This window comes from Manduca sexta, chromosome 26 (genome assembly GCF_014839805.1).
Source record: "Manduca sexta isolate Smith_Timp_Sample1 chromosome 26, JHU_Msex_v1.0, whole genome shotgun sequence".
Taxonomy (NCBI): domain Eukaryota; kingdom Metazoa; phylum Arthropoda; class Insecta; order Lepidoptera; family Sphingidae; genus Manduca; species Manduca sexta.
Window position 1 is genome coordinate 4602793 of NC_051140.1, and position 27164 is coordinate 4629956.

A 27164-nucleotide genomic window follows, 5' to 3' on the forward strand; every position below is an offset into this window, starting at 1 on the left:
AACCTGCATTATAGTCTCCCACTTCTTATTACTTTCTGAGTTAGGTCCAAAAAGACCCGTTAGTTTTTCTACCAAGGTATTAGAATTTATATTTTCAGGGTTAGCGGCAGCCCAATTTACCAGACTCTGAAGACCTGTTTGTAATAGCTGCCGTTGCTCCAAGACAGAATTTGACAAGCCTGCTAACACCCCTGTTCTGTGGACTGCAAATAATCTTTCTGATTGTTGAAATGACAGAGTTCCTCATTAATTTTAATGCTGTAAACCCTGGGCTAGCAACACACGTTTGTAATGCCTTTTATAACGGATCGATTTCCACGCCGGTGAATCAAACATTTGCAACTGTTCTGCTAGATTCCTGAGACGATCTTTATCGGCTACAGGATTAACCATCTTAATATCAAACTCAACGTGAATTTCACGCAAACTAACGTCCGTCTTAGTAGGATTATTAAAAAAGGTGTTTGTGATGTTGATGGAGTTCCTATTAAATTATTCGAAGGTTGGTTTGCAGTATGTAAATGGTACGGTAAATTCGTAAGATAATCTGATATACAAGCTACCTGAGTCATTAATGCGTCTATTCGTGGATCATTGACGGTAGATGAGCTATGTCGGTGATCGTGTTTTGATCGCTTATTCGGCGGTGGGCTAGCGAAACCCTCCTCATCTTCCGAAGATGAGGAAGAAGATGAACTGTGTAAATCTTCACGCGAGCCCGTAGCCCTGTTTTGTTCTCCCTCCGGAGCAACAAAATCAGGCTTATCTTGGTCATAAACACGATTATCACTCATCTTAAAATATGCTAAAGACTTACCGAAGTAAATGATGAATAATTTGGACTTGATGCACTAATTTTGCACAAAGTTGTTTGCAATTACTTTATCACTGAAACTTCGCGGCAAAACACAGCAAAACCACAAACGCTATGATTCAAATAACTGTCAACTCGCCACAAGCGTCGACAGTGGCGCCTCTGAAAGAAAGAAGGTGTAAGTAAACAGAATCCACAGATTATACAGGTATATAACTATAGACAAAGCATAACCATAGACAGCTTCTTCACATCAACGCTGTGTGTTTTATGAAGGCACATAATTGCACGTTTCGTCATTGTTTCTGTCATCTAAAGGTTTATACCAGTCCTATATGATTTATAACGTTATATGTTTTAGTCTGCCTTCCATAGTAATACCATCTACTATTTCTCTACAAAATTGTAGATAACAAAAACAGTGACGAAAGATGCAATTATATTTCCATTCGTGCTCCAATCAAGAGTTTTTTTTTGTCAGAGAGCATCTGCCAATTAATGAATATTATAATATATTTTAACGCCGCGCCATCCCCAAGCAAGACGGCTTGAGTAATTCGTTCCATACTTGGTGGCGCGCATGGGTGGGAATATGCAAAGATTTACCAATAATTTCTTCAAAAAATCTAACATTTTGTAGGTCTTTTTGAAATATTTAAACAAAAAAAAATTATTAATTATTAAACCGTGTAAGTATATAACAGTGTTGGTTTCAAATTAAAATTATGTGTACCTGTAGAAGGAGATATAAGGAACCAACAATTCATTGACATTGTCATTACGAAATCAACGAAACAATATCCAAGTAGTAAAAATATCGAAACAACTCAAGTAAAGATAAAATATAACATTTTTTGTTAAATAAATTTATTACAAATTTCGAATACACAGCTACTAAACATACAGTTGGAGCGCCGTTTTACCGTATACAAAACTTTAAAGTGCCAACCGATAAGTGATACTTACTAAACTGCTATATATCCTGTTATTTGGTTATCGTAACGTCGTGAGAGTATATTTAGATAATCAAATACAATTAATTGTGTTAAGACTTTGTTGTTAAACACACTTATCAACATAGAAACATGAGTTTGGGTCAAAAGAGCATCAGTGTTTGAGTTTTTACCAAACCGTTATTTATTTGCCTAAATTCTTACGATAAATTGTTACGGTGAATGATAACCTTTCAAACCGGTTTATAGAATAAAGATATAATTGTTTACCCTTATTTTACAATGTAGGATTTTTATTATAAAGTACCTGCTTTGGATAGTAAAATCGAAAGTGTATACATTGACGATACGTATTATTTGTATCCATCATAACGCAGTATAATGAATTTAACTTCCTAACCGCTTTTCTAAATAAGTAAATTCTCACTTTAAATATAGTACTTATTTCAATTCGCGGTATCAAAGTGCAACGTTTGTTGTCGAATGTTATTCTAAATCCCTGTATCGGACGTTACATAATCCACATGTCCTCGATTTGATAGTTAAATTTAACAGAAAATGAATCTTTATACAATCATATAAAGTATTTGTACGTTTGACCGACAGGTCAGATTTACTACAGTTCTTAATCGATTAATTGACCCATCCCTGTAGCACTGTAGTGGTAGTAATGGCTAATCGGCTTTTTGGCAAAGAGTCTAGAGCCAATGAAAACGCAGTCAGTTACTTTGTACATATTGGTTGTATGAATTTTTATCATGTTTTTATATTGTGGGACTAATGTCCGTATATAATGTAGTTGACACGTTTATTCACGTTTGTGTAAAATTTTATATATTTCTTCCGCCTCTCTTTAAAAACCCTAGTAATTTTATCCGAAATACAATTTATCATAGTAACTAACAGTACAGTTAGAGCAATTTCACAAACTGCTAACATGCAATTACTGTCCGCTGAATGTAACAACTAACAATACTCGACTAGTGAAATGATTGGCTGAGGTGCACGACCTGCCAACGGAGAGCTGATAACGGCTACCCGATGATATATATCATTAATACATATGACCGTATTCCCCTCGGTTAACAAACTCGACACCTCATCTCAATACGGGGTCACGAACTTGCGAAGGGTTTAGAGTAACGCATGAGAAGTAACGTATAAATTTATTTGTCATGGGTCAAAGTAATAGATCGACGATATCGTTATGTCCAACGCTTAAAGAATCAGAAAATGTTTTACATGTTTACATTTTGATAAAGAGTGACGTCAAGCCGTATTATGATTAGTTATTGTTGATAGGATTTTGTTTACGCACGATGGTATAATAAATAGTTAGATAGGCGCCACTGAACTCAATAGATATTGAACTAAATTTATACCTACCCACTATCCACCTAAACACCTCTTTTAGTAGCTAATAGTATTATATCCTCATGGAAATCCTTAGAGGAGAGCTTTGTTGTGGGACAAGCTGTTGCAAAAAAGAAACTGAACGCCGATATTAAGTAATAGTTATTGTCTATAAATAATTAGATAAACAAGTAATAAGTTATAAGATACTTATTGTAATTAGCAATAGCAGCAATAAAGGCTTATTTTATTTTTAGTATTAAGTAGCCAAAAATTAGGTGTTGTATATTTGTCATACGGTCTGATGATCAAACGTTAGGTTAACAACCGCACTGAAAATTATATGATTTAAAAACGTCGATAACCTTTTGAATAAGGTCGGTGGTGTCGAGTCCCAGGCCTCAGTATCTTATTACGCGCAGTTGACACTGCACTCCGTTGTTCATTGGCTTGTGATGAAAAGTTTATTTAAAATACTCATAAGTGTTGTACGTAGGGTGAGTTTACCTCTCGTGTTTTTAATCTCAAACGGAAGGTAGAAATATGAACAGGAACGTGACGAGTCTATTGTTTACAATATGTTTAGACCATTTTCTATCTGTATCAACACCCTTAATAGATTTATATACCTTAAATTAGCATACGGTTTAATATTCTGTTGGAGCGCCGCACGTACAATATTGCACGTGTTCTCTCTTTATCCATGATCATGAATATAATCAGTAGGTATTCAGTATGGACTATGGAAGTATGACGGTAGACTGTTTGGTTCAACTGCTACTTAAATTGTTACGACTATAATTATAACTTAGTATTACTGTTATAGTAAATAGATTTACAAGACACACATTAGGGTAACGGTATGACAAAGTCACCATATCAAAATTCACAGACAGCGGGAATTACGCATTCAGCGTTTATTGCAATGTTGTGATATAGTATGCATTGTTTTCCAAATACTGCGCTACTACGATGTAAGTTAAAATCAATACCATCTGTAGTTGTTTGGCTCACCAAAGAAATAAAAGAAATGTTTTTTTTTTACAAATATCTTTACTGTTAGGTATTATATTGGTGCTTTCTCGTGGTCTAACATTAGTTATGGTTCCCACGTTTACTTACTGTATGCACTGTAGCGAAAATGCGTGTAGTTTAACACTAAATACATAGATTAGAAAGCACCGAGTCTAAGCCGTAATTATCGCGATGCTAAACAGTTCTTTTGCGACCGAGAGAAACCCGAGTTGCGGTCTAGTGAGCAAAATACAGCAAATTATATAGTTTTAGTTCACTTAACTGTTATTGTCGAAATATATGTATGTGTATACTGTATGGACTATATATTGCAAACCAGCATATATTTATGACGAACGTATCTAGGCTTTATTGTTAATCGCTTTCAACCTAATGTTGCTATTCTAATTTCTCACTGATGTCCTGTTTTCGAAGCATTATAAAATGAAATCGCTTATGTTTATGCCGCAAATGTCACGCTCGTTTCACCTGTCGCCGCGGCGCGTGAAAGTGCCCATATGTTATTGTTAACCGCAGTTTCTACTGATCCGCTGGGGAAATGTTTCTCTTACAGAGCGATTACGATAAAAGAAACACATACTTACTGACTGTTAAGTGTTTCAGTTTCTATTGCCTATTTAGCTATTTGTAACATGCTTTGGGAACAATGATCTTTTACGGATTGAATAGAAAATAAATGATTACTCGTAATGGATAATCAATATAGTCAATATAGTTTTTCGTAAAACTGGAATAGGCTTTTGGCGTGGTATAATATAACAGTAAAATTTTTGGACTCATCAGTCACCACTCATAGCCGTTTTCATTAAACGATCCTGATCTCAATCTTCAATCCGATTCCGAGAGTGAACCAATCAAAATAACTCATTTGTAAATATGTCAAAAACACTTTGTTCTTATTAGTCTATTTTTGAAATAGATCGCAAAGAGCGATGTGGATCATTTATTGAAAATGGCGATATATGTCTTCACATCGCCAATAGAAAGGACTTTACGATGTTTATTTGTTGCAGAACAAAATGAAGACCCTGCTAATAGTGTGTTTAATAGCTCTTTCGTACGGCGTGCTCGCTAAGAACAAGAAGGCTGATGACAACAAAGTAAGATTTTTTTTGTAAAAACTCTACGCCCTAAACATTACCGTTGAAAAATAAAGACTGACGGCTTAAAAATTTTCCTGCCGATCTATTGGTATAAAATTATACAGCCATTTTTTTTATTTGACTACACCTATGCTTGTTATGCTAATATTTTTCATTGTGTGATATCTCTTAGTTTCGATGTATAAGGTAATATTTGTTTATTTCAGGTTAAAATAGCCGTGTACTATGAATCGTTATGCCCGGACAGCAAGAAGTTCATAACTACACAACTCGCTCCAGTGTGGCGTGACTTCAGAGGTCTAGTTAAAGTCAAAATGGTGCCTTACGGAAAGAGCACGGTAAATAATATTCTTTTCTTATAGGTTTTTTGAGTTCTGGCTTTGTAACAGCGCCCTGCAATGTGCATGTTTGGAATCGCAATATCATTAACTTATTTGCATAATACAGGTCTTCCGTAAAAAAAAATACATACAAGTCTATTGACTAAGTAACCAATAGCCTACAATGGCTCGCTGGCGACGCTAAGATTAATAAGCCAAAAACACAAACCTTTATAATGTACCTATAAATTATGATTATTGCGGTCTCTTAAATTCCTTGATACAATCAATTTAATAATATGTCAGATCATTTTGACATTACGATGCATCATTGCACTGGCTTTAAACGCATGTATTTCTCATCAATTGAACCCAATCGATATCAATGCCTTGCCCTATTTTCTAGTGAATAAATGACTTAATGTACCTATGCCCTAGTTATGCCGTGTGCGTATACCTTAAGTGTACTAATAATTGTCTATAATTGAAACCTGAGACGATTTATTAGAATTGAGTGTTTTAGCAAAATTCCTGATTCTAATTACTTTTGCAGCATGACAAAATCAATGGAAACTGGTCTTTCATTTGTCATCACGGCCCCGACGAGTGTTACGGCAATAAGGTAATTAAGCTATTGTGATTAAAGTCTAAAATAAAATAGTAAACTTTCATAACATTATGTAGTATTCATATAAGTTAAAGATTACTTAAAAAAAAAAGCTGCAGAACGAGTTACTGGACTTGGCTGTAATTTCGTGTTGACATTTTCGCAGATCCAAGCGTGCGTGCTGAAGGACCGCAGCCTTCTCGACACGGAAAAGATGGAGATCGTCATCTGCCTCATGGGCCAGGCCAGTCCTGACAAATCTATTGATACCGTATGTTTAAAAAACTTGTTTATTTCTCCAAGTAATTACAAATGACTACTTAATTGCAACATTAATACATATGTGGGAAAATGATTGAGGCAAACTTTAAATATCAACATTTTGCTGTTGTTTCAAATTTTATGTAAGTCCTAATACAAATAAATCCTAATACAAATAGCAAATAAGTAAATTATTGTAGGCAAACAATATTTTTTACCTACCTACAATACTCATATTATCTACAGTTTTTTGGGTCTCTTTTAAGTACTTTTAAATCGTTTAACTGGACATTTGTAATTACATCGATGACTTAATTATTTAAGTTTGAGTTCTGAGGTAACAAACATAAAAAAATACACATCCAATTGAGAACTTCCTCCTTTTTTTGGAGTCGGTTAACAGTGTTTAATTTTAATACGACTTCAAAATTGGTAACCCGTTTATAGGTAATAGTATATATTTTTGGGCTTTTAGTGTTTTTTCAAGGGCGTAATTATTTTTATAATTATGTTTTAAAATTTTATCGGAGTAATCCTCAGTAGGGACCTACTTGCTTAATTTCTGATTGCAGTGTCTCAACGTTGTCAACAAAGCATCAGAGTCATCCAAATTGAAAAGGTGCGCGTCCGGCGAGCAGGGAGACAACCTCCTCGCCTCTTACGGAGACAAAACCGATAGCGTCATGAGACCACTAGGATTTGTACCGACCATCATTATCAATGAGGTGAGAAACTCGCATTCCACGCATATGACAAGTACCTATTGTAAATTGTTATAGGTATTTATGTTCACATCGAATACATAAAAAGATAGGTATGTCCGCGACATGGTAGATAGATAACTTTACTGGCTTCAAAATGGATTGAGATTTCAGAAGTCATTGAAAATAATATAGCTTTCCGTAGTATTATAAATGCTGTATAAGTATAGCTATAAGCTATCCTTATTACCTTATAATATTATAAATAGGATTGAAAATAGCAAAGGAAATGTAATTACAACAGAAAATAGTTATAAGTACATAAGTATGTAATCATAATTGCATTATTTATTTTACGCTAGTCACGCCCCTACAAAAATCGGGATACCGGACCATAGATAATACACTTTTACTTTTGATCGGCCAGCGGAATGGAAATTGGAAACAGCAACCTGAAAACTAGTGATGGGCAATCACGAATAATGCATCGAATCATTTTAACGAAATCCTATGACTTATTTTAGATTAAAAATTCTAATTGAATTAATTATAATTTACTTTACTAACAAACTAAATTAATATCTAATGACGTATGTTTTCCAAATTCAACTAAGTCATTAAGTGCTTTTAATTCATAAATTCCCGCAATAGAATCGGGGTGCGTACTCCGTTGCCACCCTGATGGACATATTGATTAGGGCAAGCAAAATAATAGAGATTATATAGATTTGAATTCCGTAATAAAACAGTTAATTTGTAATATTTAGGTGAAGTCTGCCAATCCGCACTAGACCAGCGTGGTGGACTAATGCCTAATCCTTCTCGATAGAGAAGAGGCCCGTGCCCAGCAGAGGGACAGCGTTTTACATGAATGATATTATTATGTATGATATTATTTATAATAGTTTATTTTGAAATTTTTTCCAGAAATTCAACCAGTCAATTCAAGACGAAGCTTTTAATAATCTCAAAGAAGTCGTCTGCCGCGTCTCGCCGAGCAAACCTTCAGTTTGTTAGACTGCATCATCGATTTTCTACGTATACTAAATATTATAATGCACAAATTGTAAGATATCACTACTTTTTGTTACAAAAGGCACGAATCCTGTAGGCACAATACGTAATAAATCTATGGGTATATTAAAGTAACAATATGTCTATTACTGATATTACAGTCATTTTATAAAATATTGATAATTTATTATCTTCAATAATATTATAATACACATATTCAGTTTGATAAAAATTCAGGTAATTTTAATTAACGTAATATATAGAACTTTAATTGTGAAATACAGGTATTCTATTTTCAAGTGCCTAAAATATTACGAATGTTGTTTTAATTTTTTATGATATATACATAAAACTACCGTCACACTAGATAAACAATGTCCGATTCATTGCTTTCTTAAAGTGCCTTCCGTAATCCTTAATATAATATACCTAATAGTATGGACGTTAACCGTGTGTAGTGCGGCTAGAGCCTGATGTGAAGGGATCTAGCCAATCATTTTTTAAGTACAATAATAATTGTCATACTCAAGTTACGTAAGAAATCAAGGAGTCTCTATTAAATTAAGTTTTAAACGACTATTTTATAATGTTTTAATAAATTAAGTACTTATTAAATTTTGTTTCATTCTGTGTAAATCTAAATTTGTGGAACACTGTAATAGTAGACTTAATGTGTGGCAGCTGCTATCCGTATTACACCCTATTTGCTTACCAATGAGTTCATAATGGACCGTGCAGAATTTCCTACACGAAGCGCCCACTGTATGACGAACGCCAATTCGGACAGTGATAGTGTTCGTCGAACATAGGCTTTTGAATTATCAATCATTGCGCATATAAGTGTAGATATTCACGTACAAGAAAATAAGACCCATCACGCGATACTGTGTTTAAGTTATTTGCCCACTATTATAACAATAGTGGGATGGAAGATTATTCATAGATGGAGGGTATCGACTGTACCATGATAAAATTAACCACTTAGTAAACCAGTCCATTTTCGAATATCTATTTTCTCACGATAACCATTATTGCAGATAGATTCCTAAACGCTGTTTTCGTTTATCCTGTATTTTTTTTCACCGTATTCTTTAGCACGCTGGCCGGAACTATTAAAAGACTCGGGGGACTGGGACGAGGAACGCGGAAAGTACGGAACTGCGATCTTATGGATAAGGACGTCGCCAGCCGATGGCCCAGGGGAGAGGAGGGGGGTGACAAGTTGATATGGAGAATAAAAAACTATGAATGGGGTATTCGATTTTTTTTGTAACTTTTAAAAAATATGTACGTCGTATATTTTCTAAAACAAAATCAAATCATTGAAATCTGATGAAAAATCCACAAGTTATAAGGCATTGAAATTTGGTAATAGTTTGGTAATTTGAAATTTAATAATTTGGTAATAATTGGTGAGTGTCAAATAACAGAAAAGAGACAAAATACTTGCATGTGACGTCAGCGGGCATTACGAAGCGTGCGAAAAAAAGAGATGGAGCACCAGCTCCATCTCTTTTTTTCTCACACTTCTGCAACATGCCTACTTCTGCATGTAGCAATATTTCAAATTTGAATTACTGCCCCATTTCTTATCAATTTTTGATGCTGTTTTCACATAAGGATTTCTTTTTTTACTAATTGCTGTTACATAAAAATGCATAAAATCAAACATAGTCAAATATCCTATTGTAGGTAAAGTCGAGAGCACGTGAAGCTTTTCAGTTATAGTACGAGCCTTACATTTACAGCGATTGTAATAATAACGGTACAGTGTCCAACGTGTAAAGCTTCACAAGTTCTTGACTGTACAATCGATAAAACTCATAAATTAGTTATTACGTTTATTAGAAAAAAAGAATAAGAAATATATTTAGAGTTTGAACTTGAATATACAGTGTATTTGTTTTGTAATTAGGTAGCAGAATTTAATATTATAGTGGTTGATAAAGATTCTTTTTTTGATTAGGCTAATTAAAACAAAATCTTCGGGGGTTTTTGAAAACTTTTCGACCACTTTAGAGCGTCGTTGAGCGTACGGAATATTGGGAATGGAATTGGTGAATTAATTCGAGTTTCGTAGTACGGGAATGATCGATCAAGCAATTCAAGTCGAAGAATTAGGACTTCAGTTGCTTTGCATTTAGCAACTTTTTTAGAACCTCGAGAACAGGGGCAGCCGCCCCTCTCTGCCCTCTCTTGGCGACGGCTCTGCTTATGGAGTGTGTGGGTTTCAGGAACTCGCTTTTACGGCGAATGGCCAGTGATATCGTTCTCTGGGTCGATCAGAACTGAACGCGGCTATCTTCATTTAGTGCAGTCGAATGGAGTATAAATCGAATTTTGTAGTGAGAATGACTCCGCCGTGGGCCTTAATCCGCATATCAGCACGTATTGTGATGGAAAACCACTGACTACGCACAGGAGCTGGAGCTAAAATATTTTTTTCGATCCGAGGTGCCTGGGAAGAAAAGGCGTAATCAGGTGCCAGGTAACCAGACTAGTGAAAATTTGTGCTCGAAGATAGCTCCGTGCATAAGGACATATCTTTTGGGCGGGGTACGCAGATGTGCCATGCTCACCTAACCTATGCACATAATGCATTTAGCGGGAAGACAACAGCCACGAAAATTATGACCGTATTTTTGGCAGTTATAACAACTGATATTTGACACTGCCTTATCTGTCCCTTCTTATGTGGAGCTTTAACGGTGAAGCCGACCCCAAATCTCATAAAGACGATAGACGTCCGTGGACTATTTTGTTTTACACGTCGGGGTTACGATCCACGTTTAAAGATTGAATCCATGAATGTCGCAAATTATTTTATAGGTTTAACGTCGTGTAAACCATATCGCGATGTATTTTTCGTATAGTGACATCTATTGGCGTATTAAAGAAAAAATATATGGAATATAAATAATTCATTACCACTGATTGGTGAGCACGGCTTGAAAGATATTTTTTTTGCCAAAGTATAAGAGCAAATGCTCATGCACATATTCACATAAACTTGTATAGTGAGTCTGTTTACACTATACGTAAGTGTGTAGCATCTTATCTGAGCATCTTATAGTAGTATTGACGTTAAAATGACAGATTTTTTTTCACAGCAATAAGCCTATGGTGCGTCCTTGCTAGACGATCTAAGTTAATTTCAATAAAAGTGGACATTTACATATAACTTTAGCCTGTATTGAATTACAGTCAATAGCTTTATAGGCCGTGGCCTAGGGGCGATAATGCCACAAGGAGCAACATATTTTAAAGAAGTACAGGTACAATACATATTTGTATATGGCCAAATTTTCTGAATATTGTGTGCCTTACCAGAGTACCAATATTTTGAGCTTATCACTTTTACTTAATTACTTTTACTTTTAATTTAATGCGGACAAAATCGGAATCACTAGCTAGTATCACAAATCATTAACCTTCTGCCCATTTAGTCCATTGAAAAGTTACATTTGGGGTTGCGTTTTTTAGAGGACGCAATTTTATTTTTTTGAAGTGTAGGGGGGGTCAGTCTAAAGCTAAAACCAAGTTTGTGGGGTCGCCACCCTTGTCCCACGGCCGCCATCTTGAAAATAGGGGTTGAAATGGTTTTACGATGTATCTCTTAAACTATTTATCTGACAAAAAATGTATACACATTTTTGTTGCAAATTAAATTCTCTACAACTTTGGTTTAGTAACTTTTGTCGTAGAACTATAAATAAAAAGTTATAAGCGAAAATGTTAAGAAATTCAATGTTAAGCAATGTCCATTGCAACGTCATCAGAACGTGTGTTTATAAGGTTCATAATACTTTTTTTTGTACTCATTAATACCCAAATACTCAAGGGACCATTAGGGAACAAAAGAACATCTGCCTGCTATTATTATTATTATTTCTAACCTCTCTTATTGTAAGAATAGGTGATAATATTTCTTAACATTTTCGCTTATAACTTTTTTATTTATAGTTCTACGACAAAAGTTACTAAACCAAAGTTGTAGAGAATTTAATTTGCAACAAAAAATGTGTATACATTTTTTTTGTCAGATAAATAGTTTAAGAGATACATCGTAAAAACCATTTCAACCCCTATTTTCGAGATGGCGGCCGTGGGACAAGGGTGGCGATCCCACAAACTTGGTTTTAGCTTTAGACTGACCCCCCCTACACTTCAAAAAAATAAAATTGCGTCCTCTAAAAAACGCAAGGTAAGGCCTAAAAAATGTAACATTTCAATGGACTAATTCCATTTAGAGCGTGAACCGGATAACCGCCGGCGGTATAATCTTGAGCGGTAATTAAACGAATACTTCGCGTAAATTCATATTATTATTTATATTCAATTTTACTGTTTAGAGCATTATGTGGACAAGTTGCCGAGTCAGGGTAAAACATTATAAATTATAGATATATCATTAGCTGAAGTGAACCAGTAAATAATATTATTGACATCGATTTAATTTATCGATTTCAATTCGATTACTCACCACCTGAAGATCCTCACTAATAAATACAAGCTGTCAAAGTGGCGAAAAAAGTCTGAGTAAATATTTTTCCAGCAAATCTTGTAAATTATTATGAATTTTCGCGTTCTTGTAGATATGTGTGAATTTATTTGACTTACTTTAGTAATCGTAAATTAGTTAAAAGTGTTTCTAAAAATTTATTACTTGTAAGTGTATTGGTAAGTAGCGAAAATTTATATCCAAACTTGTAACCTTGTGTGATGTGTTTTCGCGCGTAAACATGGTTTTAAAATAAAACTGAACCTTTTCTAATGCGCTGCAGTTTGGAATATTGATTTTAATGCGCCTCGATGTAATTAATATAGCGACTTATTCTGTAAATCAGTCCGTGTTACTAGGTGTGACTTTTTATGCATAATCGACCTTGTGGACATATTGCATAGAGTCGAAAGTGTATTTCGATATAGTTTCGATAAAAGCGCTATAGAATACGGACGCGGGACTGGTTTTCAATTTCGAATGGTCAAATGTTACTGGAAGCAACACGCGTTGTATATTTTATCTTTTAAGCGCCATGAGTGATAAAAAAAATATATATTCCATAACATATTTATGGAATCAGTATTAAGAATACAATATACTTACACAATAAAACACAAATCAAATTAGAGCACCATAATAAACATTTGTGCTTAGTTCCAAAAATGTGTATTATAGTATAATTAAAATTAAAATAATATTGTAATATCCATAGTAGCACACTCCTTGTTAATTTTATGAAATGCAAATTAATTAATTGTGTAATAAAGTTACCTTTCTCTATTTATGAAGTTGAACCTAACATCAGATTTTATTTAGAACTAACTTCCTCCTGTGGCCCCACCCATATGAAAAATTGTTTGAAAATATGAAAATAAATATTTTTATTTAACACAAAAGATCTTACACGTAATGAATATACAAAGTATGAAATTTTACAAAAATTACAAAATGAATCAATGTATTGATAACGGTCCCCACACTAGGCAAGCCTGTATCGTGATAAATATTTTTCTTCAACAAAAAGTAACTTCCTAATAGAGAAAAAAATCAAAATTGTATTAGTAGTTCTCGAGATTAGCACCTTCAAACAATCAAACTGTACAAAATTATATGTTAATATAGATTGAGTACTGAACTTGTCTTTTACTGAAAGAGAGATGGCTCATGAGTATGAGTACTTGACTGTTTTGTTCCAGGTAGGAAACAATATTGGAGGTTAAAACAATATCAACACTTAAAAGGCGATCATATCTAAGCGACAAATTTACCAAAAAGTATTTATATAAATATTTTGAATCGCCATTTTTTTCTGTGTTATTTGATCTAGGTTATGTAGGTCTGAGGCAATTTTAATATTGTTAGACAATATCTTTATAAAATAAAAAGATGAATTGTTATGAATTTTCATATTAAAATCAAAACTCTAAAGCACTTTACACTACTATTTACTGATTGCTGCTTAGATAATATTGCCTTGCAAGCGTTAATATATTTCATATTAAAATAAAACAATTTTCAGATTTTGGATTTATTGTTATGATTAACATTCATGTAAACATAAGAAACCATTATATATTTCATGTTGACAAAATTATCAAGTAAAATTTAAGAAAATTGAACTTTTGCGTGATTTTTAAATCATCCTTCACTCTTAAGGCTTAACTAAACAAGTATTGGCAAGTAAAGAATTTAAATTCACGTCTAGTTAGTGATTAGTTCTCGCAGTTGAAAGAAAAATGTAAAAATAATTAATAATCATGGATATTTCTGCCTTTAAAATTTCGTCATATTAAATTTACTTGCCAATACTTGTTTAGTTACCCAGATTAAAGGCGAAACAAAATGTATGAAAATGGACCTTGAGGTATCGCCTTAAAGCACACACTGTAAACCATTCTATACAAAGCTACAATGATAATTTTGAATTTTTTTCCTTCTGCATACACTTATGTAATACTGAATTTTATTTGTTCTAGATGTATATTTAATTATTATTAAACTATGGCGAAGTCTCGCTGCTTTCTTGGTTGTGATGAGGATAATCCTATATACTTTGGGTAAGTATTTTTTGTTTTAACTAAACATTAGTAAAAAATCATATGAAATTATTTTATTGACTCATGTACAGCCATTTTCAATAATCAACTCCAATCTCAATCTTTAATAGGATTCCAAGAATGATTCAATCAGAATATTTTTTTTGTTAGCATGTCACAACATACTATGTTCTGATTGGTCTATTTTTGAGATAGATCAAAAAAACAATTGGAATTGTTTATTGAGATTGGTAGAAACAGTAGCATATCTTGCCATATAGGGGCCCTATTTATTCACATTTGTCTTTGTTTTCGTTTTCTGGTAAATTGGCCGCGATATGTTAACTAAGGCAATTTTCTGTGGCCTAGGGTTACCTTTTGAAAAATTTCACCTATCACCACTGGACCCTACATCTATTAATCTAATTCGTTGGGGCCCTTCAGGGCCGTGCGAACTTTTGGGCACCTACTAATGTAGGCATAATGGGCCAAGAGGAGCCCCAGAGCTCAGGGGCCCAATGTAGCTACGTCCCTGGGCAGATAGAAAGTGCATAATATAAATGTGATTGATTATGAAAAGTAGCTGTAATTTTTTGTTGGGTGGGTGCTTTTGTTCTTTTTGTTTACCATCCTCTAGAGGACATTTATGTGATGCTGTATATCAAAAATGTGGATGTTGCGATTGCCCTAAACAAGTGGAAAATTCAATGTTAAATTATTCAAAATTCATTTATAAGTAATTTTAACCACTGGCTGTCCTTAATTATAAATTGACACTTCCTCCAAATATATACGGCCCCACATAGGATTAAGTTGAAACTACAACAAATTATTTGATTGGTATTTCCGATACGGAGAGTCTACAACTTGGATTTACTGACAACTTTCTTCTATAAAACTACACAGTAGGATTTTTCTTCCAGAAAATATTTCACATGACTGAACAACACATATTATAATGTCAGCTCTGTATTATATACTGTCACACTGCTGGGCACGGGCCTCCACTACTCGTACTACTGAGAGGGTCTTAATCCACAATGCTTGCCTAGTTCGGATTGCTAGATTTCCCACATCTTTAAAACTTCTATAGAGAACTTCTCAGGTATACAGGTTTCCTCACAATGTTTTCCTTCACTGTTAAAGCAAGTGATAATTTACAAAGAATACACACATAATTTTAAAAAAGTCGAGTTGTGTGTCTTTGGGATTTGAACCTGCGGACCACATCTCGACAGTCCGTACCACACCCAACTAGACCGTACACGCTCTATGGCGAACAACATCTAGTGATGTCATTATCCACAGCTTCCCGACAAGCCGCGCGAAGTACAAGAAATGGCTCAGTCTGATGAACAAGACCGGCAACGTGACGCCCGACGACGTGCTGTGTCACCGACATTTTGCCACGAGCGACTACGAGCGCATCAGGGGCAAGTTCAGGCTCAAGAAGAACGTGATGCCATCGCTGCTGCTCACTGGAGAGGTGAACTACCACTTTCTATGTAGTCGGTTAATTAATCGAGTATCTATATAAAACTCGCTTTGGGCAAAAAACTTAATTTTAGTGGTGACCTAGCTGCACCACTGCCGTAAATGGTATAATCTTCAAAATACATAGTTTTAAATAAAATAATTATAACTTACATTTTCTTATTACAGTCAGAAACTACAGCAACCACAATTACCATTAGCAGCGAATCAGCACAAGACAAATCAAGTACACCAGAACAGGATTCCAGAATTGACACGGGGGAAAAGCCCCCAGATGACTCCACTCAGAAACCCCCCGACAAACTTGTAGACAACGGAGAAACTGCAGAAAGTACATCTAAAACAAAACCAAGTGAGGTCGCAGAAGATTCTTTAAATAAATCTTGCGAACAGAACAACAAAAGTGACAGTGATAGTTCCAGTAGCGTAATATGTAATTCAGAAGACAGCGTACTATCTGAAAGCAATGTTAAGACCGTCCAGTGAGTTATTATTATTTTTCTATTTCAATAATTTATTAATTTGATTGGTATTAAAACCAGATGGCCTTCTTTTTGACAACCATGCTTTACGATAAATTGGCACTGTTCATAAAATAATGAGCTATTTCAAAAATTGATAATTTGTAGCAGTCGTCGGAAAACAAATTTTTGTTTGCTACCTTTTTTTTAAGTTGCTATAAAATTGAGCTTATTAAAGATAGGTAAAAAATGAAACCTATAGTATGAAAAAAAAAAACTGAAAGGTCGCAAACAGAAATTTGTTGTTTGACGATGTCCACAAATTAGCAATTTTGGAATGGTTCATTATCATATTAAGAGTGCTATATGTGATTTCAGTGCGTTAATAATAAATAACTACATCAAATAAAACGTTATGTGTTACTTGGCAATTTTACACTGAATATAGCCCCGAGTGGCTAGTTAGGTTCTAGAATACTTGTCTCACTACACTGATGACCTGCTATTTATATGGACATCGCTTCGGGACCAGTGTTAGTTGTTCAATAAGTCCAGTCATTGAGGAATACTCAGGTTTTTCTATTTGTCATCAGGTTTAATCCTTTCACCGGGCCGCAAAATACCCAATGTAATATAAAAACATTGCTCGTTTGACAGGATTTTATGTCCACAGCCGACCTCAAACTCCCGACGCCGGACAAGACATAGAGGATATAATAACCAACTATCACATACGAAACAAGAAACCCAACAAGTTAGTGAGTCCTCCGCGCGAAATCGAGTCCCCTGTTATAGAGGTGGCTTGTCAGACAGAACCTCCAAAGGAGCCCGATCCTGTCTTCATAGAGGTGTCGGTTGACCAAGGTGAGACCACTGGGAAATACTAAATTAAGCAGAACCGGTGCGCGTGTGTGTGTTGGTATACATTCAAATGTGAAGTGTAATTATACAATTTGAACCACTTGAACTTCCATTATGTACTCAAATGTGTACAAAGAATGTATGTATGCACTTATTGCATTCCATCCTTACCTCTCGTAGATAAGGCATACAACTTGTGTAATTGTAAATCAATGTTTACTTTTCCAGATCCAAATGCGTCAAACCCTGAAGCTGGTAGCCAAGATTGTCTGATGCTGTTGGAGAGTCTCCAGGTGGAAGTGGATCCCACCATGCTGCTGTTGCCCGAACGCGATGAAGATGACGATTCCGATGACGATGTGCAGGAAGTAGAGAGGTCAGTGACATTGAATGGCTAAATTGGTAATGAACTAGACTGTAAAGAGACGGTGCTGATGCTGGATGGATAGAAATGGTTATAGTCCTGTATAATTTTGCAATTGTTGATCCCAATGACTTATTAAATTAGCTGTATAATCTTATTCAATGACTATCTTTCCAGGAAAGATGATCCAATAAGCTTAGTGACCTCAAGCGACGAGGACGAGGTCATTATACAAGAGCCGGAAATCGACACCGTGGAGGTATCATCGGGTTCCGACGAAGATGACGTACCACTCGTCAAACTCGTCAAGAAAAAGCCGAAAGAAGGACGAAAAAAAAAGTCTAACTACAGGCCTCCCGCCAACATTGCCAAAATAATGTGGGGTCTGTGCGAGTATTATTGTCTACAGTGCAAGTATAATACGACGAGTAAAAGCGATTATACGCGGCACCTAAAACACCATGAGACTGTTCTCCACATTTGCCAAATTTGTGGATATACGACATCCAGTAAACAACAGTTTTGGAGGCACAAACGGAAACACAAAGCCGAAAAGCGATTCAAATGTCACTTGTGCGAATACAAGGCCCGCCACAGCATGAGCCTAGTCTACCATCTCAAGTCTCACGACAGGAAGAATGGAGTGGAGTGCGGGAAGTGTGGACTTTACTTTATAGAGAAGAGGAATGCGGCGAGGCATCTCAAGAATTGCACGGGGAAGGGAAAGGTCTATCCCTGCAAGTTATGTTCGTACATGACCAAACGGCTTTCTGATTTGCGACGCCATGTGAACAGCATTCATGGAGATGATGATGTAGATTATATACCATCGTATTATGTGTTTCATTTTACCCTTTATTCCTGTATTAATTTTTCTATACTACTTAACTTTTGAAGAGTGGCTTTATTTAGGCACTTGTCTCACCGTCGGTGAGGAAGCGACTCTTTATCAGCTATTTTCCCGCTGAAGGCACATATACATTTCGTATGAAATTTACATAAACAAAAGAAATGCATACATTAATAATTGATCGCTGATTATTTACACTACCGGCGAGAATTCGCCCCACTAGCTTGTCGCTGAGTGACAAAAGCTATCTATCAAAGATAATATTCGCTAAGCGATGCTCGCGTGGCGGTCAAAATACTGACTCCCACCCGTCATTAACTACTACAGTGCGAGTAATCGTCTGTCGCATTCGTACACTGGCAGTTGCCCACCGATGAAACAATTTTAACTATATACTCTCCTCAATTCTCACTAACTTGTTTCCAGTTTATAGCTCTACTCATTGCTCTTTCGTCGTCGGCAGGGGGACTGCTTTAATAAGATGATCCTTTATTAGGCCCTGTGTGTGCTCGGCAATGGTAAATGTCTCCCCGTGTATAGGCGTACATTCGTTGTATTCACCGAGTGCACAATAGTTTTCTCGGGCGCTATGTTTCACAAGGACATATACCGCCATTACTTACTTTCCCACATCTCGACTTGATGTAAAACAGGCTACGATAAAATTATAATGAAGCAAATAAATATATTAGCGATACAGCGTGGGATAAAACACAGGCAAGTAAAACAAGGGTTTGAGTATTTACAAAAGACTAATATATTTTTCAGTCATACTTCTTTCTAAAAGTATCCCTATCCCAGTCCATAACATAAAATATCCCTGTTTGTAGTAACATTCTAAAAGCTTCTCAATTTATGATCTGAATAAATATTGGAATGCGATGTTGCCGAGACTTGACCCATATTCACAAACAATATAATGAGAATTTACAGTACGCCCGATCGCAATATCATAGTTTTCTTTAGCTTTGTTCAGACTTGTTTATCTGACATACGTATGAAAAAAAAATTTATTTCAATATTAACCAATCGCAGCGCCTCTTTCTCTATTATGCTTACACACTGCGAATGCTACCACGCCGATAGCATTGAGAAACAGACTAACAATGTTATGCTCTGGCCTTAGAAGCAACATTTGTGAATATAGGCGTTAGTCTCGTTAGGCAATATTTGTCGCGCAACACGTTATACCCCACAAGTCCACAAATATGGTAACCCTGAAAGGCGCGACTTTGCTAGATAATGAAATGGAGACTGGCGTCATATCTCACACCCCGGTTATTAATGAGCATTGAATGAACGACAAAACTCTATTTACAAAATCATAGCTCGGGATAAACCATATACTTATACTTTTGTAGAACAAGGGTGTAGCCACAAAAAGGAAGAAAATAAAATTGACAAATAGTTTAGAATAGGAACTGATAGATATAACAATGATTATTCTCTTGAAATATGTCCCACTGGCTGGCTACGCGCTTGATCTTCCACAATACTTCTAATATTGCAATAATCACCATATTAATAAAAAGTAATGTTATTTTTAACAGACGTTAATATTAAAATTTTTACACATTTAGAAAACTTTAAAACCAAATTTTGAAACTTAGGCATATACCGTATTAATAATATTCATTTTTTTTTCGTTATTGCTTTGAATGACAATACGCGAAAACAGTAGAGACACCATCCAACCACAGTGAATGACAAAGTATTGTTTGGTATTCTACTGCGCTCGCCATCCTGTGCCATGAGATGTTATGTCCAGTAGTTCAATAATTTTTAAATAAGTCTGTCAGACAATAATACTAAACCTAACTATCAAGTAGACATATTTTTTTATGTTTTTCTTTATGCGAACTAGGTTATATTTATTTTATGTAATAGGTGTTGTAAGAAATAGTTACGACATAGTTTACACAACCTTATTTTACAAATTTATGATTAAAAAATATAAAAATGCATAACAAAGAGCGTCGATGAAGGATGGATTCAAAGTAGCCGTGCTCTAATCACGGGACTTCACGAGTCACGACTAATTCGAATACACCCGCTCAGAATTAGTATTAGCTCTGTCTGTCGCCTGATATATCGTGTTTGTTTTGAATAGTGACGAATTTACAACACTTTTCACTTATGTATTAATGTCTTGTACAAAATAATAGCAATTTTAGCAAGGGTCGCACCAATGACGCGCGGTTTTATTACGTATAAGTACCCTACTGGGTACTGTCACTGATTGCATCGTGTTTTCTGCGTATAATATTTGAGTTGGAACTGCGTCGGCGATGTGTTTAAATTGTTACTATCACAATCACATAACGAACATAGAGTGATGTTAAAACTTTAAGGTTCTTCTCGGGTGTACCATATAGTGCCATACACTATCATCATTGTTATTATTCGATATTATGAAGTTTCGCAAATGTGGCTACTGGTGTGATTCTTAACCACATAACACCAGGCGAACTAGACAATGGTCTTTGTCACAAAATTATACATATATAAAAAAATAAGTTGTTCAGTACAGTAAATGTCTATGACAAATGTAATTCCATGAGGTTCGAAATTGAATCACAAATAAGTTGCTAATAAAGTCCTTTGCAAAAACCCTATCAAAGTAAAGACATGAATCCTGATAATATTTAATTGCATGACATAATATATCGTGCATAAAAAAATATGAAATCAAATTGTCATAGAGTATACAGTCCTGAACATGTCTCACAAAACTCGCTATCTTATAAACTAAAGGTGCCTATACTCTGCAGACGAGCTCGGCAACATCTTATATTTAACACGAGCCTGTCGGTGTTAGAACACGCGGTCCTGATAGCCGGAGTCCTGCACGGGCTGGGTGGGCTTGGCTTGGGCGCCCGCCACGTGGTGGTGATGCCGCAGGTGGCCCGGCCGCCGCGGTGGCGCCAGGTACTCGAACATGCTCTGCGTGTGCTGGGCCAACATGTTGGCGAGGTCGCACGGCATCGGATCAGTCCAGAAGAAGTCATGGTTCAGTGCCGTATCGGCGTCATACCTGAAAAGATAAAAAAAAAATTGTAGTCTGAGTAGTTTTATTGGAAACTCACAAAATCTTTCCTTGTTTGAAAGAAATGTCTAGGGTATTATGTCTTATTATTACAAAGGAATCTTAAATGCACCTAGGTTTACACCACTGTAGACTTGGAGGAAACACAAAATATGATTCTTGGTTGCGGATTGATATGTACCTCTACTGCCCCTTACACTGACTACGTGTCGCTCTGTAGCGCGCCACGAAAGCAACGGCATATGTTTAGTCGGAAAAAAAAGTATAAGAAATATGAGCAGACAAAGTATAGTCAATTATTTCGAAACTGCTTTCAGTGTCAAATGTCAATGCCATTACACATACCTCTTAGCCGGATCCAGTTGAAGTAACTTGTCTAACAAATCACAACCATAAGGATCCTTCACATAAGGCTTTAGACGTTCCTGAAAACGTTAACATCAATTTATTTATTTTATTTTATTTACAAATCATAGCACTTACAAAATATGGGTTATTACAACAGTTAGGATGCGCACTAAATTTAGAATTTGTATCTATCTTTAACAAGCATGTTACAGTTATTAAATTTGTCAGATTCTAGTTCGAAGCCTCAAGGTTGCAAAAAGAAAACAAATAACAATAATACTACCATGCTAAGCCCAAAAGCAGTATGTTAGGGAAACCTTATTTCGAAATAAACTTTTTGTAAATATAGTTTTATATTTTTTTAAGTAAAACTGAGATAGAGAAAACTCTTTTAAGGTTTTTTTAACAAATTCTAAACAAGATACCATTACTTAGGTAAGTTCATTGGATGCTATCCGACGATTAAGCTATCCGACGCCATAAAAATCGATATTTTGATTTTGTTTGAGATATCACCTTTGAGATTAGCACGGCAGAATAATAATAATTGATTTTTTTAATACTCCTTACTAGTGATGTAACGAATATTCGCATTCGCCAATATTCGCATATTTTTGGATATTCGCATTCGCATTCGCAAAATTTCTGCGAATGTTTTGCGAATGTCATCAGAAAAAAAAAAAGAAGATAATAGTAGACTGCCTCGGTGGCATAGTTCTACTGCATGTGCGGTACGGCAGCGCTCTAAGGTCCTGGGTTCGAATCCCGGATCGGGCAAAGTGATATTTGGGTTTTTCTGCTCAGTATCAGCCCGGAGTGTGAAATTTGTGCCCGACATGACGATAGGCTCGCCCCTGTCACACTATTAGACGGAACACACTTGGCGAAAAGTGGGTGCCCTGGTTGCGCCTCTGCATACCCCTTCCGAGATAATATTCGTAATACTGTGTGTGTGTGTGTGTGTAATAGTAGGTTAATAAAATCAAAATCTAAACTAAAACAATATTCTTCTACAATAAACTATAAATATAGTCTAAACAAAGAAACAAAAAATTATAGACTCTCAAAGAAAAATACCTCTCTTTCTTAAAACATACCAATTAATTAACTATTTTTACCAAGTTTTTAAGTTAGTAATTAAACTTGAGTAGAGGAATATTAAACTTTAAAAATAAACAAAATTATTTCGTTTACTTTAATAAAGCTTAAAAATGTAATTCTCATTAGAACTTGTAACACATTAGCAACTACGAAATTAAAAGCAATTAAAAGAAACAAAAACAAATTCTCCTATATTTTTTTTATCAGTCTGCATAACTTTCTAATGTTTAGATAATTATCATCTTAGATAATAATAAAATTTAGATAATCATCATAGAAAATTGGCGCCAAATTTGAACAAAAACTAAACATTCGCATTCGCGAATGTCGGTAGCAGATATTCGCATTCGCATTCGCATTCGCGAATGTTCAAAAAATGACATTCGTTACATCACTACTCCTTACTAATAGTCTTCATAAGTAATACTCTTATTCTTACCATATTATAGTAAAGAGATTTGGTAACTTACCTTAACTTTCCTCTTTTGGCCCTTGGGTAATTCCATCTTGTTGTAGAGGTCAAGGTTTTCGACACCGGGCCAGACATCTGGGGTACACGAGCCACACAGCTGTGATATTAGGATCAACTGCTGCTGTTCTGTGGGACCCTGGAATTATATTAAAGATACACACATACAGTCTTACTTATAAAAAATTCGCAAAACAATGCTTAGTTAAAACATAAATTTACTTAATCAGCTGTAAGTCAAAACCCGCCATCTTGGCTTTTAATAAGGTTTAAACTAGGAAACTGGTGATGTTTTTGACAGCTATTTCAGCAATTTTTAACCACCTCTTAATGCTAAAACAAGTTTATAAATAAGACTGATAGGATATGCATTACACAGGTTTACTAAAATAAATTCATATGAGTAATAAACTAGAGTTACAGAAATATTGTTAATAAAGTGACATTTAAATCTAGAATCAGTTAAAATATGATAATGTTATAACGGCATTGATGTTTTGTAAAACAGTTTACCTGCATGATTGGTGACCGTGTCCACATCTCGGCCATGATGCAGCCTGCGCCCCACATGTCTACAGGTGGTCCATAGTTGCGATCACCTGGTAATAAAGTATTGTATGCATTGGTAAAATTGAAAAATCTTTCTGTTACCCATTCTTTATGTCTTTCAGGTATTTTTTTCCTAAAATATTAAAAGTTCTTACAGACATAGAAAATACATAATTTTATCATCAATACAAATATTATAAAGAAAAGTTTGTAACTCTTTGAAGGTTTACTGGGTCTGATCTCTGGAACTAGTGAACTAATTTCGAAAACTCTTCCACTAATAGGCTATATAACTCCTGCATGCTACAAGCTTCTTCTTATCCTAGGAAAATATTAACTGTGGAGTGTGTGTTAATATTAACTGTGGATGAAATGGAGCTGTGGGCAATAGTTAGAGCTAGTTTTTGCTGGTCATAGGATATATTTTATTTCCACCTGGATAGTAATGACTGTACACAAGGTGTTAAAACCCCTCATAGTGGCCCATGTAACTTTCTCTATTATAGTATAGAATAAAGTCAATCTGGGTATAACAACTTTGATTACCCAATTATAAAAAATCTGTTAATCTATGTTTATTTCTAATAAATATTGAAGCTCACAAGACTAAAATGTACATGCACTTCCATAGTACCCTTACATATTATAAAGTACTAGCTTTTGCTTGCGGCTCTGCCCGCGTTATAAAGTTTTTCGGGCTAAAGTTTTCTATTATATAAGTCTCGCTATATATTTTCCAGGGAGCCTACGTTCTTCCCAGGGTCTCAAACGGTCTCCATACCAAATTTCATCTTAACACTTTGGGTAATTTTTGAGTTTAACATTCAGGTAGACAGATGCAGCGGGGGACTTTGTTTAATAATATATTTTTGTAGAACTTTTTAAGAGGAACAATCCCGTCATACATCATTGTTGCATAACTTTAACTGTTTACGCAACGCACGCACGGAAGCTCTCAAAACTTCTAATTTTCCCCCATTTTGCAACATGTTTCATTACTGCTCCGGTCCTATTGGTCATAGCGTGATAATAAATTATTATTATTGTTTGTTATCAGGCAGGCAGTATATTTAACTGATATGCCTGTATCCTGTAATTCTCAATTCCAGTTTCACTTCCCAGCAAAATATTTGTCAAGCTTATTTTTAAACATGTTCACATTTTCTGCTGCAACCACATCCTGTGGGAGGTTGTTCCAGGAATTTCAGGAATTCCAGGAATTCCAGGAATGAAGGGCTATCCAACACAAACAGATTTTTTCAGTTCGAACCGATAGTTCCTGAGATTAGCCATTACTGCTCCACTTCTATTGGTCATAGCGTAATGATATATAGCTTATAGCACTCCACGAACAAAGGGCTATCCAAGACAAAAAGAATTTTTCAGTTGGAACTGATAGTTCCAGAGATTACCCATTATTGCTCCGCTCCTATTGATCATAGCGTGATGATATATAGTCTATAGTACTCCAGGAACAAAGGGCTATCTAACACAAAAGAATTTTTCAATTCGAACCGGTAGTTCCTGAGATTAGCCATTACTGCTCCGCTCCTTTTGGGTATAGTGTGATGATATATAGCCTATAGCACTCCACGAACAAAGGGCTATCCAACATAAAAAGAATTTTTCAGTTTGATCCAGTAGTTTCTGAGATTAGCGCGTTCAAACAAACAAACAAACTCTTCAGCTTTATATAATAGTATAGATTATAAAAACAAATATAAGAAAGACATACACTTAAAAGTAATTACCTAGAAGTAGTTCTGGAGGCCTGTACCAAAGAGTAACCACCCTGTTAGTATATTTGTTTGCCTGACCAGACTTGGCAACGCTGAAGGCGCGAGCCAAACCGAAGTCAGCAAGTTTGAGTATACCATTTTTTGTAATCAAAACATTTGCAGCTTTCATATCTCTATGAAGTATTTTATTGCTGTGTATGTAATAGAGACCATTTAATAACTGCTGCATGACCTTTTTTATCTCACCAAGACTAAATTTCACATTAACATTAGACAGTAAGCCTGCCAGGTCATGTTCGCAAAAATCAAAGACAAGGTAAAATGTAGATCTGTACTTGTTATGCAATGTTGCTTTGGTTCTGCATATTTCTATTAGGTTTACGACGTTTTCGTGTTTCAAAAGTTGTAGAATTTTAATTTCTCTCAGCGCTGTGATTGGGAAACCTTCTTTTTCGTTGTCCATCAGCACTTTCTTCATGGCTACGAATTTTTTGCTACTGTTTCTTGCGCGCGCTTTAAATACTTCGCCGAAGGTTCCCTGGCCGATTTTCGCGACTTTTTCGTATTTAGAAGATTCATCGCAAAAAGGAAAATCGAAGTCTTCTATATATTTTTCTTTTTCCCTCATATTGAGAATAGTAGAAGTTGTGCTAATTACTTGTTGCGTGGGCTCACGAGGAGCACTCACGCCTTGCATTTTGGAAGCAATTTTGGTAGTTTTTTATATACCGTGTTTTAAAATAAAACAGTCTGTCTTTTCGACATAGGAAATATATATTTTCAATAAATTAATTATTACAAACAATACACTTTCCACAGCGTTTGATGATTCGTGGATCGCTTGTCATTTGTCAAAATTCAAACCTCAAAATATAGGTACCTTAGTGCGGTACCAATTTACAATATAATTTTGACAAAGCATCGATTATAATATATAATTTCGTGGTTATAATCATAGATGTTGATTTATAGCTCAGATCGCGAACTAAAGGTAATAAAACGACTTAACAACACTGGCCACAACGAGCACGAATTCCGAGTCGGATTCGACACATTTTTGAAATATTTTCGATGGAAATATAATATTTTAGTAATGCCATGAGAACTTACGATAAGCGTGAAATAAAGAGATGTAATAATTATGCCATTAGCCTCTGTTTTGTACATTACAATATTCAAAA

General features: G+C 35.2%; 3 protein-coding genes across 4 annotated transcripts in view; 2 read left to right on the top strand and 1 right to left on the bottom strand.

Annotated features, from left to right (window-relative positions):
• The window catches only part of LOC115450989 (GILT-like protein 1), a 17621-nt gene extending 8845 nt beyond the window's left edge, over positions 1-8776 (top strand). Inside the window, exons 1-7 of one of the 2 annotated variants that reach the window (XM_030179170.2) lie at positions 3516-3617; positions 5169-5255; positions 5465-5596; positions 6132-6200; positions 6352-6456; positions 7019-7171; positions 8075-8776. In XM_030179170.2, coding sequence (XP_030035030.1) covers positions 3576-3617; positions 5169-5255; positions 5465-5596; positions 6132-6200; positions 6352-6456; positions 7019-7171; positions 8075-8164 — 678 coding nt within the window. In that variant the 5' untranslated portion in view covers positions 3516-3575 and the 3' untranslated portion in view covers positions 8165-8776. Of the gene's footprint in view, positions 1-3515; positions 3618-5168; positions 5256-5464; positions 5597-6131; positions 6201-6351; positions 6457-7018; positions 7172-8074 lie in introns of those variants that run through there. The other variant, XM_030179171.2, reaches the window with a different exon arrangement.
• Positions 8777-12671: 3895 nt separating this feature from the next.
• LOC115450988 (zinc finger Y-chromosomal protein 2) lies at positions 12672-18799 on the top strand. Its single transcript, XM_030179169.2, has 7 exons — positions 12672-12841; positions 14642-14722; positions 16010-16187; positions 16364-16677; positions 17330-17520; positions 17746-17893; positions 18059-18799. Exons 2-7 carry the CDS (start codon positions 14667-14669, stop codon positions 18774-18776), a joined length of 1605 nt encoding a protein of 534 aa, XP_030035029.1. The 5' UTR covers positions 12672-12841; positions 14642-14666; the 3' UTR covers positions 18777-18799.
• Positions 18800-19464: 665 nt separating this feature from the next.
• LOC115450987 (cyclin-dependent kinase 9) lies at positions 19465-26854 on the bottom strand. The gene is made up of 5 exons (XM_030179168.2): positions 25996-26854; positions 24209-24294; positions 23697-23834; positions 22123-22202; positions 19465-21765 (listed from the first exon to the last, which is right to left on the bottom strand). The coding sequence occupies exons 1-5, from the start codon at positions 26678-26680 to the stop codon at positions 21546-21548; spliced, it is 1209 nt and encodes a 402-aa protein (XP_030035028.1). The 5' UTR covers positions 26681-26854; the 3' UTR covers positions 19465-21545.
• Positions 26855-27164: the final 310 nt, after the last annotated feature.

Coding starts and splice junctions, on each gene's coding strand:
- LOC115450988 (XM_030179169.2), top strand. CDS start 14,667: ATGGCGAAGTCTCGCTGCTTTCTTGGTTGTGATGAGGATAATCCTATA. Junction 14,723..16,009: donor GATAATCCTATATACTTTGG/GTAAGTATTTTT, acceptor CATTATCCACAG/CTTCCCGACAAGCCGCGCGA. Junction 17,521..17,745: donor AGAGGTGTCGGTTGACCAAG/GTGAGACCACTG, acceptor TTACTTTTCCAG/ATCCAAATGCGTCAAACCCT.
- LOC115450987 (XM_030179168.2), bottom strand. CDS start 26,680: ATGCAAGGCGTGAGTGCTCCTCGTGAGCCCACGCAACAAGTAATTAGC. Junction 24,295..25,995: donor GCCTCCAGAACTACTTCTAG/GTAATTACTTTT, acceptor CTTTATTACCAG/GTGATCGCAACTATGGACCA. Junction 22,203..23,696: donor GCCAAAAGAGGAAAGTTAAG/GTAAGTTACCAA, acceptor TAACGTTTTCAG/GAACGTCTAAAGCCTTATGT.